Source organism: Dermacentor albipictus, chromosome 1 (genome assembly GCF_038994185.2).
Source record: "Dermacentor albipictus isolate Rhodes 1998 colony chromosome 1, USDA_Dalb.pri_finalv2, whole genome shotgun sequence".
Classification (NCBI taxonomy): Eukaryota; Metazoa; Arthropoda; class Arachnida; order Ixodida; family Ixodidae; genus Dermacentor; species Dermacentor albipictus.
This window is the reverse complement of record NC_091821.1, coordinates 400,000,543-400,012,689: the sequence shown is the minus strand read 5'-3', so window position 1 is coordinate 400,012,689 and position 12,147 is coordinate 400,000,543. Positions and strand designations below refer to the sequence as shown.

Below are 12,147 nucleotides of genomic sequence, written 5' to 3'. Positions count from 1 at the left end.
GGCAAAACTACTGTGCACGAGACAGAGCACCCTTTCAAGGAGAAGCAATGCTGATATAGCTGCTGTTGATTTGTGCCGGCTGTCCGCGATAGCGTTTTAGAGCGCAGCTCTTTGGCGTCCGTTCCTGGGTTTCGCGTCGTCGTCGTCGTCGGCGTTGTCGTCGTCGTCGGCGTTGTCGTCGTCGTCGGCGTTGTCGTCGGCCTCGTAACCAGCTCGCCGACGAATCTGCTGCTCCGCCGCCGCGCATGCGCGCTGTCGGCTCTCCGGGCGAGGGAGGATGATGGAAGGGAGGAGGAGAGACTGTGGAGGAGGACTGGCTACACAAATGGCTCTTTGGCGTCCGTTCCTGGGTTTCGCGTCGTCGTCGGCGTCGTCGTCGGCGTCGTCGTCGGCGTTGTCGTCGGCCTCGTAACCAGCTCGCCGACGAATCTGCTCCGCCGCCGCGCATGCGCGCTGTCGGCTCTCCGGGCGAGGGAGGATGATGGAAGGGAGGAGGAGAGACTGCGGAGAAGGGCTGGCTACACAAATGGCTCTTTGGCGTCCGTTCCTGGGTTTCGCGTCGTCGTCGGCGTTATCGTCGGCCTCGTAACCAGCTCCGCCCCCCTTTCATCCCCCCAGCGCTAGCAGCGACCGACTGATACCGCTTTCGTGAGTCCGCTACCGCACTCACGAAAGACGTCGTGCACTTCCTGCAACTCGCATTAACCGTCCATCGATCCACACCGATGTTAGTAGTGGGGGACTTTAATGTTGACATAAAGACAAACAGCAATTTCCTAACACTTATGCGGGAGAACATCCCGTTCCTCTCGCTCGTAACGCGTCCCACGGCTGTGACAACCTCGCGAGGCACTTGTATAGATCTCGTCTTTGAGAATCAAGCATTGGTGTACCAAGTCGAACATATATCAGTCTATTTCTCCGACCACAAAGCTTCCTTCATGACTGTCAAGAACTGTTAGTGGAGTCTTTGTTAAAGGAATACGTGTGAAAAATAAAAAAAAAATTCTGTGATAGCGCATACATGTGTTGCTCGATTTCTTTGCCTCAATCTATCGAAAAGGTGAAACAGCTCATTTGCTGCGCTCAAATTTCGCATTAGGAAGTAACGTAATCGTCGGTAATTTTTTTTAACAGCCCGTGCTATTTTATTTTCTCGTCCTCTGTTTCCCCTTCCTGATTTGTCTTTCTTCTCATTTTTCATTGTTTTATTTATTTTTGTTTGTTTCGTACGATTCTTGCACTCTTGCAGCAATGTGCCATCTCCCATAGCAACTCTAATTCGCAAAACTCTCACCCAGTTTCTTGTGCCAGCTAGCACCCGCCACGGTCGTTCAGTGTTTTGTACGGCCGTGCACTTGGCTATACGTAGGTGCTTTTTAAAGAACACCACGTGGTCAAAAATAATCGTGAGCCCTTTAGTACCATGTTTCTCATAGCCCCGATGTTGCTTTGGAATGTTAAAATCAATCACTCAATCAACCAATCAATCAATATTTTACCAGCCCGCTCACTGTTTTGCTCTCTCTCTCTCTCTTTGTCTCAACTTGGTGGTAACCGTGAGATAAGTAACGGATAATTATCGTCGACAATATCCCAAGCGACTGACGTACCCTTAAGAATCTTCATCGCAGTGATCACAACGAATAATTTATTAAAATACTCCTGTCTTAATTAAGCTCCAAGTTCGGTCCCTCCCAATCGTACGTTCCCTTTAATGGTGACGGTCCTGGCCACCGCTGAGATAAAGACGATGTTCCATGACCACGCGTTTCAAGTGCATGAAGTGCTAGCGGCAGCTTACCATAGTCCCACGCGATGTCATCGTGGAAGCCGCATCTACACCTTCTAACTGCGGACGTGCCCTCTCATTTAAAGATCAAGTGCGCCAGCATCACGCTGGCAAACTTCCACTCAGCAAGGTTGAAGCCATACACTCAGGAAACTTACCCAGTCTGTTAAATTTACGCAATATTAGCAGTGTACGAGTACTTAGCCGTTCCAGCCTATCTTTCCTTTCTTGCGTGTGCGACTTCGCGTAGTTTATTGCGAGTTCGCAACGCAGTGGTAGTAGAGTAACTTGACCGCACTTGACGCAGTCTCTCGCCTCTTGTAATTGTTTTTTTTTTTTGTTCCGTGTCATTTCGCGCTCTTACAACTCCCACGAGATTGCTAGTCAGCGACACGAAACTCGTGTCGACCTTTACAACTCAGTTTCGTCACACCGCGTTCCTTTTCTCGGACGATCGAACGCTGCAACTCTTCTCCGCCCGCCTTCGACGCTCGATCATCAGCGAAATAAGGCCCACGAGCGCCTTCGCCGAAGTGAATCGACATGGCAGCGGACTCTATTATGATTAAATTATTCGTTTTCGCCTCCAAGCTCGGTCCCTAACAACCACGACAGTTTGTTGCAATCTTAAACGATTACGGCGCAGGCCGACGCAGTGACCGCAAGCAGGCGCAGCTCTTCTCCCGTTTTCATTCTTTGTTTTTTTTATTTCTACGCGCTACAGACAGGATAACAAACAAACAATATATATATATATATATATATATATATATATATATATATATATATATATATATATATATATATATATATATATATATATATATATATATATATATATATATGCGCTTCTTTTTTCTTCTTTCTCTCTTCGCAAGAGAACGAAGCAAGATATTTCGAAACGGAACGAATAGCCTAGGATATAAAATTAGGTCTACGTTATGTACTGAGCGTAAACCACGGCCTTTCGCAATCGGTTCGACCTACCCGTCATACACGTGCCCTCGGCAAGCCACCGGCGAGAGCGGCCCTAATCAACCTACCAGAGTCCCCGCTGTCAAACACCGCTCCTGCGGCGGCGGCGATGAAAGGGAGTAGGGAAGAAAGTGAGGCAGGTGTGGGGAGAGAGTATGCGCTCCCTTTCACCTCTTCCCCTCGTCGTCGGGCCACGGGCAATCGGCGTTGGACAAACAGAAACAGTGGCGGCGGCGGCGGCTGCCGCCTCGTGCCCTCTCGATCGCGCGACCGTATGTTTGTCTCCCTGGTCTCCCACTGGTTTCCATATTTAGACCGCGTCAATGCTACGCGAACGGACTTTCCGAGGGAGCGCGCCGCGTATGTGACGCCCACGGTTGCCCGACGACGACGCGGTATAGGCGAGACGCGTGGGAAGTCTCTCTCTCTCTCTCTCTCTCCAGAGTTGAAGTTTCTTTCTCGTAACACGTCATCCGCGCTCTTTTCGAGACGTGCGAGGGTGGAAGGCGTAGCGGTGTGAGTGTCTTGAAGGGCACCAACATTGGGTCGAACTGCGCCTTCCATAGCCTGTATTTTTTCGAGCGAAGTATAAACAATGGCGACGCTCGTACGCGCGCCGGCTCGACGGCTTTGTTTTGTAAATTGTAAAGGCCGTGCCTGCAGAAGGCGTTGTAGGCGCGTTGTCCTTGATTTTACAAACGGCGCGGCTTGATGCAAGGAACACATGTCACCGACTGTTGCTGGTCTAGGGTTACCGAACAGTGGACGCTCTAGCGAGCACCTCGTTCGATAATATAAGAAGAAAAAAAAAGACTCGTGTTACGACAAATTCCAACCGTTTCTATATTCTTTTTTTTTCTTCCTTCCATTTCTTTCAGTTCCTTTTTTTTTTTTCGCAATTGTCGTATCTCTGCCGATGAACGCTGCGATCCGCGCCTAAAGGCCTAGCGCTTTTTTGTCATCCGACAAGAAGACCACCAAAGAGCAGGTCAGCTTACGCTCTTGAAACCTGGTGGAGTGCTTCAAAGGTAGACGCCTGCGTCCGGCAACCGAAGGCGGGGCTTCTAGGTTATTTCTCCCTTTCGAAGCATAAAAAAAAGAGCGCGGTCGGGGCGTTCGCCAGAATGCGCAATCACGACCGACGCATTCTTAAGGCGAAGCCCCCTTTTAGAGCCGAGCACGCCGCGTCCTGCTGTGGGACGCTATCACGGCAGCGGCCACTGCGAGAAGAAGCTGCTCCCCGCACCGAGAGCGCCCTTTTCATCTCACGCGCCTCGCAGTCGCGGCGAGCACAAAGGAGGCTGGGATGAAAAACGGGCGCGCGCGCGCGCGCAGGGAGGCCCGTCTCTCGCGGAATGAATGGGCCAAGGACGCGGCGACTCAATCGGCAGTCACGCAGGCTCGTCGAATTCGCCGCGACACGCCGCGATCGCGTCGCACCGGGACCAGCGTCGTTTCAGTCACCTCCCTTGGAAGAGATGTTCGGCAACCCCTGACATTTCGGTCGCGTTCAAAAACACGCTATGGAGGCCTCGTTTTGAACGGGAGTGGGCGGAGGAGAGTCGGCGGCAATTTTTTTTGACAAGGGGAAACAAAGCCTTTCGCGGTCAGACGCGCTGTAAGAATGGGCAAAATAGTTTGTCTTTAAGCTAAAGCGCGGGTTCATGTGTTAGAGGGTTTCGTTTTACTTGGCATCGTATAACACCCTCGAAACGTGGTGGCCTTCATCGACCAGCGTCATCTATCTTGCTATGTCGAGAAAGTATAGCGATGGCATTTATCCGAGGCTGATGTTTTGCGTGCCCGTCGTGCCATCATTTCACATGTTAAGCGATCTCTCGACTATATCTGGAAATACTGGAGATTACCGAATACTCGAAACAGCAGCGCACACCCAGTAAATACAATCCGCAAATACACTCTGTATCGTGTTCGGCCTTTTAAAAACTTGTATATACTATACGCCAACTGATTGGCAGCGTCATTTCATTGAGAATAAGCAAAGCTTTCGCGCAGTTTCCCTCGCTGTGGTGATTGTCAAGAAAACAAGCCTGTCGACGCTAGTCCCGTGAAGCGTGCTGCCAAACATCGACGCGATGGCACTGACGCTGTTGTTTTTCGCCACTCGAACGTACAAGCAACGACGGCGAGTCGCCTCGCCAAGCACACTATAGCGCGCGAGCAAACATACCGAATAATTCAGCGAAAATCCTTCGTTTATCGCGCACCGTCCCAAGTGGCAGTCGCAGCTAACGAGCCCTCGAGGCCACTCGAAGAGAGCAGCGCCGGTGCGAAGGACAACCCGCGAGCGCACACGGCGTCGCCGATCGCTGTACGTGCGTGACAGGCAGCGAGCGCGCAAGAAAAAAACAAGCCGTGCCCACTCACGATCTTGTGGTTGAGGTGCGCCAGCTCCCGCTCGGTGACCTTGCGCCGGTTGTGCTCCTGCTGCTGGCGCTTGAACTCGGTGATCTTGTAGACGAGGTACATGCCCGGGAAGGCGAGCACCACGAGCGGCTTCATCAGGCCGCTCGGCATGGCCCTGCGACCGGCCGCGGCGGCGGCGGCGGCAGCGGGCCCGGCCTCGTGACCCGACGAGCCGCCGCGGCGATCGGCGGCCGACGCGACCGGCTCGCAGCAACGCATGCGCCGCTGACGTCGCTCGCCCGTCACGTCGGCTCCCGCCGGTCGATCGCGGGGAAGCGCCGGAGCAGGATGGGGGCCCGCCTCGTCGTCGTCGTCGTCGTCGTAGTCGTCGTCACGCGACACGTCACACGACGACGGGCCCGGCAGTCGCGGGGGCGTCGCGTACCCGTCGTCCTCACGCGACCACGCGTCCTCGTCCTCTTCGGAGTCGCTGCAGCGCGACGACGCGGCTCGGCCCCCGCGCGACCCGACGACCGCGGCGGCTGCGTCTCGCCGGCCGCGGCTCGTCGTCGCGAGGGCAGCAGACGACGCGCCTGCCGCCTCGGGCGACCGCGCGTCCCCTCGCAGCATCCCTGGCGGCAGCCGCCGGTGCAGTGTCGTCGTCGTCGTCGTGCGGCGGGATGCGGGGGCCCCCTCACAGTGGGCCGCATGCTAGGGCCGGCGACCGGCTGCAGCTCGGGGGATCCGTCTCGAAGCCTTTGTTCTTCTTGAGCCCGAGCCTTGGCGCACCGGTGCCTGAGCAGCGGCCGGAGGAGGAGGCCGATGTTGCGGCGACGCCTGGGCGGCCCCGGATCGATGGGCGCGGCCAGCGCCCCCTCCGCTTCTTCGCGGACCTCCTCACGTCTCGCGGGGGCTCGTGAACCCTGGCATTTCGCGCACCGGAAGCCGCCACCCATCGACCAGGCCAATATGTCAGGCTCCGGTAGCGCCCCCCCCCCCTCCCCCACCCCCCATCTTTTCCGAAGGTGCTATCCAAGGATGACTCCCTCCGACAGAGTCGCGAATCCCTGTGTCGTGCTCGACCTTTGCACCTTGCCATTACCCACGCTGAAAGATGTCAGTTGCTATATTCGTATCCACTGAAACTTTCTTGGCTACGCTTGCGGTTACATTCCTTCGTCCATGCTCTGCGCCCCTTTATCTCTTCCTTTTAGGCAGTTCTCTTTCACTCAAATTGCGGCAATTGAGATCATTTGCGGTGGCATTCTCGGCAGTTATTGTGGCTCCGAGATCGTTTTCTGATACCCTTATTCAGACACCCGCTACACCTTGTCTCCTCTTCCCGACTTGCCTATTCCTACTTGGCCAAAGTATCTCCCCAGAACATTATCTGCAATCCAAGCGACATCTCTTCAACGTGTTCGAAGTGAAACGGTCGCTTTGGTGGTGACCAAATAAAGAGCTCCCTGCGCCTACAGTGTGACAGATTTTCCTAGCGCATTTTTCCGACGAGCACTGTTCACGCGTTCTCACTTTCAAAGCCTTTGCGCCGATGGGCTCTTCGTTCGGACAGGCAGGAAAAGAAAAATCAACGAAAGCACTCAGAGCCTGCGCGAGCGCCGACTGTGCTCTCCTTAAACAAACAAACAAACAAACAAACACTCTCTATCTCTTTCGCACACACGCACGCACGCGTGCCTACCCCCACATCACCAATGAAGTCACGTTTGCCGTGTTATTATTTGTTACCGGCGACGTTTGCTTTCTTTCTCTCCCGCGAACCTCTTTGTGTCATTTAAAGGATGCCGAACGGAAAAAAAAAAGTAATGCCTGTGCAGCTCTTGTTCAAAGCACTCCAACTTCATTCCGGTTCAGTTTCTCTCGGGAAAGCAGGTTCGTCGTTTAAAGAACCGAGACCGACCCGCCGTGGGGATGTAGTGGCTTTGGTGTTGCGCTGCTAAGCCCGAGGGCGCGCGATCAAATCCCGGTTCGCGGCGGCCGCATATCGATGGGGGCTACATGCAAAAGCATCAACGTACCGTGCATTGAGTGCACGTTAAAGCACCCAATGCACGGTACATGCGGTACAGTGTCTTATAATCATATCGTGGCATTGGCATGTGAGACCATCCGAGATTTTAATTAGATAACTAAATGAGACCGTTAATTAACTGAGACTGAGATTCTGGATCATCTTCTTTGGCAGTGTCCTGTGTCTTTCACAGACTGTGACAAGAAAAGAGACCGGTGGCGACGAGTCCTTCACAGCGGAGTTTTTTTTTAGATCAAGTACAGACCGTCCAGAAGGCCCACGATACGGCGGTAAGTTTAAACCTTTCTGTCCCGACGTGGGAGCCGCCTGCGCCAACCTAAGGGTTGATCTTCAGGACCTGAATAAAGTTCATCATACCATACCATACCATACCATATCATACCATACCATGCCATACCATACCATGCCATACCATACCATACCATGCCATGCCATACCATACCATACCACACCATACCATACCACGCCATACCATACCATACCATACCATACCATACCATACCATACCATACCATACCATACCATACCATACCATACTGAGACCGACTCCATGGCTACCTTGATCTTCTTCCTTTACTGTACCTTAAATCTGAATGCATACTTGCCAACCCTCTCAGATTTTCCGTAAAGTTTGTGAATTAGGGCTCCTTCTACGAGTTAACTAACGTTGCGTCAAGTTGAACGAAAAAGAAATTCTGTTCACGAAAACAATATAACTCATCGTCATTCAAATTTTCTGTTGCAAGTCTTCTGATGGGGAAAGGTCACCCGGGGGTAGTTCCCTCGAGCAACTTTATACAAGCGATTACTAAAGCAAACGAAATGAGCAAGATTAGAATCGCTGAATAAGTAAGTTTTCTAAAAACGTTTTTTTTTTTCTTGTCAGCCTCTGCTATTCCAAGTTTGCTGCTGCTCGTGTTATAAAGGTAAATGCTTGTGCGTCAAAAGGTAAATGATCGTTAATAAAGCGCTCACCTATCCTTCAAAAGATCAAGCTTTACATAACCGCCTCTGTGTTGCGACCGCACGACATTATTTTTTAAAGTTCACAGGCTGGCAGGAATGTTGAATGATAATGACAGGCGAGAGATGCAACCTTCTGCTTGCAACAACTTCCAGCGCGCCACAAGAAACGGCGTGTAAGCTGAATTCACCAACAGCTGCGCAGGGTGTGCAGTCTTAATTCTTCATTTTGTCGCACTTTTTGATTAGCTATAGCTGGGCGGCGCAGCCCTTCGCCCTGCGGATCAATGTTGGAGCCCTTCTGTTGGAAGCTCGGTTAAGCGGAGGCATGTAATACATGTTTTGACATGTTGAGAACGAAGAGTCGACTGGGTTTATTCCACACTATAAGCAGATTTGCCGAGTGGTTGTGGTGGCGCAGTCGTGCAGCCACCTCGCTTCCAAGAGAGAGAGAGAATACAGAGAAAGGCAGGGAGGTTAACCAGAGGTAGTTCCGGTTGGCTACCCTGCACCGGGAGATGGGTTAAGGGGGATAAAAAGAGAAAGAGAGTGGAAGGGGGAGATAGAGAGAAAGCGAGACGAGCACTAACAAAGCGCGTGCATTATAGAGCGGTAGGGGGCGACGTTCTTAAAGTATATCGTTAAGCCCCGTAGACCGCCGGAACCTTAATAACGCGAGTAAGGCCTTCAACGCGGAGGTTCTTTCAGAGCACTGACCTAAAGCTTTCAGTTCTGATAGTGGAAGAAAGAGCAGGGGGCAAAGACTCCCACGTGGAGGCCAGGCGAAGTAACTGGATTTCCCAAGAGCGGGGACAACGTGTAGTGACCGGTGGCCGCTCCAGTACTGTGCACCAGGTGCAACAGCCGGTACTTTGGAACGACGTGGCAGTTTATTGAAGCCAGTCCCGTTTGTCTACCGCGATGCCGGCAGCGTCGAGCTGCTGATCAGAACAAAGTCTACGGCGCAGAGCTACTACTTAGTCCATGCAACTCCCCAAAAATCTTCCATCTGCTCCAGATGACGGTCAAACCGATATTCGCATACCTCTATAGCGTCGAAGGTCGCATGCCGTAGTTTACTGCCGCGTAGACACTACAGTGTTTTCCGCTTCAACTCGCCCTCTCCCCTGCATTCTGGGTAAATACTTGTGATTTTCTTGACGTTGCCTAAGATGACATTCGGTTGACGCTAAGAATGTTTCCTCTTACAGCGGTGCTTCCATTGCTTGTGGCGCATTCGAATGACAATCCTCGTGGTCAGACTACGATGACTGTCAGCGCAGTTTTCCGCAGGCGCTGCAAATACTCTTGACCCGATGCTGCAGTTGTGGTTGCTTCCATGCGATCTTACTTTCTTCTGTGGTTTCAGGGCTTCTTTTGCTCTCATGTGTGCTTTTTTTTTTACTTTGACTTCTTTCACACACTCCTTTTTTCCACTGGAGTGCATGTGTTTCTCTATCCAAGCTGCCAGGCGCTTTCTTCGCTTTGTCCTTGCGGTCTTCTTGGCACCTTCAGCACGATGTATGTGTGCGTTCGATAGCACACCATGAGAGTGGTAACTCTATTTCCACCTTATCGTCCTGATGGCTAAGATTCTGGTTTCTGTAGCTGTAGATTTTGGTTTCAGTTGCAGCTGAAAGTACGCTTGACGTTGTGGGTTATCACCAAAAACAGCTAGGAGAGAGGGTAAGGCTCACGGAGACGAATGAATAGCTAGAGCAAATAGCTAGAGGGGTGTGAGAAAGTAGACAAAGTAGTGAGGAGGCGCAGGTGCAAGTATTTACGTGAACGTCATGTGAGAGCGCGTAATCGCCTTCTTCGCTCGTTGGGTTGCGCCGACAGTCGGTTGGCCGAATGCCTCACCCTCACAAGACTGTCATGTCCGAAGACTGTCACCGTGGCCGGGGTTAGATCTCGGCCACGGTGGCCGCATTTCGATCGGGGCGACATAAGGAAACACCCGTGTACTTAGATTTAGGTGCACGCTAAAAAACCCAAGTGGTTGAATTTTCCGGAGTCCTCCACTACGGCATGCCTCATGATCAGAAAGTGGTTTTGGCGCGCAAAACCTCATAATTTAATTTTTTTAACTTGCAACAAGTACAGCGTGTCTTTAGACGCAGGAAATGATACAATTTTTTGTCTCCGAAAGTGCGAATGGCGATGACGAAGTATCACAAGCAACTAAATGGCGTGCAAGTTTGTTATACAATGGTTAAAATCTACAAGATGATCGTGTCTCCGAAAGCTGACATATTTCCCATTACTGTTGGAAACGCAGGAGAAGCCGTTTTCTCACTCTTCTCCCGTTGAGTGCTCGTGATGTATGCTTTCTGCAGCGCGGTCAAAATGTGTGTGTGTACGCTACAGGGGTGTCCACTACCACGAGGCCGCCATATCAGATCTCGGTGACGTGAATAGCGCGTTTTTACATGTCCGAACCTTTGCTCCAATAATTGGCACGCGCTTTGAACTGGCCGCATTACAGCGCAGCCTAATTAATTACTGGCTGCGTTCTCGAGAAACGGAGGCTTCGTGTAGCCTACGTAATTATTGGTTTCGCAGTTATCCCATAAAGAAATGATACGAAACTCTTTAAAACGACCAATGCTTACCTCCGTGTAGGCGGAGACGTCCGTGGACAGACTAGGTAAGGCATCTCAAAAGTTTCCAATGTCACTTTTTTCTGGATTATTGTGAATGAGCCCATTACCAGAAGTGTCCGCTCTGTCATTCCCAACCCAAAAATAGGCTTAATCCTGTGTCTCGCGATAAGCAATTCATGTGGGAGTTGCCACTCGAAGCAACAAACAGTGGAGATGCAGCTAGCACACTGCCACCACCAAATATGTTACACAAACTGGATGAAACAATATGTCGCCTGAAGTTTGCCCTCACAAAGTGACGGCAATCTAACCTCCGTATAATTTACATCAATGCACTCCACTTTACTTGGTAAATTTGGACCCTTTGTTCTTTACGGTTTTCTTTATTCGCTGAAAGAAAAAGAAAAAGCAGTTTCTCCCCAAAATTCTCTGTTCTTTTTTTTTTCCAGCCCCTCACGTCTCTGCTGAAACGAAGGCCTGCTGATAAATAAGCCCAAGCAACGGGCTTCTCCATTGAAAGTTGCTCGTGCATCGAAGATGCGTCTTTTTGAAAAGACAGCAGCAGAAGAAAGCGAAGTCCTTCGTCACGCTAAGAAAGAGGCTCAGAGGGAGCTGCGCCAATGCGAGACCCCAGAGGCCATCGCGAAGATATAGAGTTTAAGCGTTACGAGCCGCGAGTGGAGCGGTGAACAAAAGGGATGAGAAATGACCCCTTCAATGATTTGCGCCTGTCACAAATGAATTCAGGCGTCGCTTTGCGTAAAACAACTTCCGCAATGTGTGGATAGACTGCGGTTCTTATATATGTTGCTGTTACTCATAAATGCTGCTTTAATATACTGCGACTCGCAGCAAAATATGCCGCTTGAAGTTTTAATTCGTGGCATTCTCGCTGAAAATAAATTTGAGATTCACCCAATTTCAATGTCTGGTGAGAGATCATAGACTGATATATTCTGCTTTTTGAAGGTGATAACAGGAAGCGTCAGTAGGTTTCGGCAGGATGGCACAATATGAAAAAAAAAAATTCTTCGACGCCTCTTCTTATTGTCCCACATCTGATTTTAAGGCAAAGCGAAAGCTGCGTCAGAGCATTCTTGGTCTCATATCTTTCTGCGAGGCGCATTTTCAAACGCGGTTTTCATCACCCAGTGTTTCACGGGAACAGACGACTCGGTGAGCAATTATTAACTTGGGCCCGGGCCGGGCTCGGGTCTGGCTCGAGCTTCAGTTAGGCCTGTAATGGGCCGGGTCTGCTATTTGCAACTCCGCAAAACTGCTCGCCCACAGGAAAACGGTACCAGTGATAGCCTGCGTCCACTACACACCCCTCTATTTAATGCGATTACCATTCTTAGCCTACTTCAGCGTCCGTCCGTCCGTCCGTATGT

The 12,147-nt window shown here is 51.2% G+C and overlaps 1 protein-coding gene across 1 annotated transcript in view; it reads right to left on the bottom strand.

The window, feature by feature from the left end:
- Positions 1 to 6,013, bottom strand: part of LOC135918748 (uncharacterized) — a 55,189-nt gene extending 49,176 nt beyond the window's left edge. The window contains exon 1 of the mRNA XM_065452416.1: positions 5,156 to 6,013. Coding sequence (XP_065308488.1) covers positions 5,156 to 5,764 — 609 coding nt within the window. The 5' untranslated portion in view covers positions 5,765 to 6,013. The remainder of the gene's footprint in view (positions 1 to 5,155) is intronic.
- Positions 6,014 to 12,147: the final 6,134 nt, after the last annotated feature.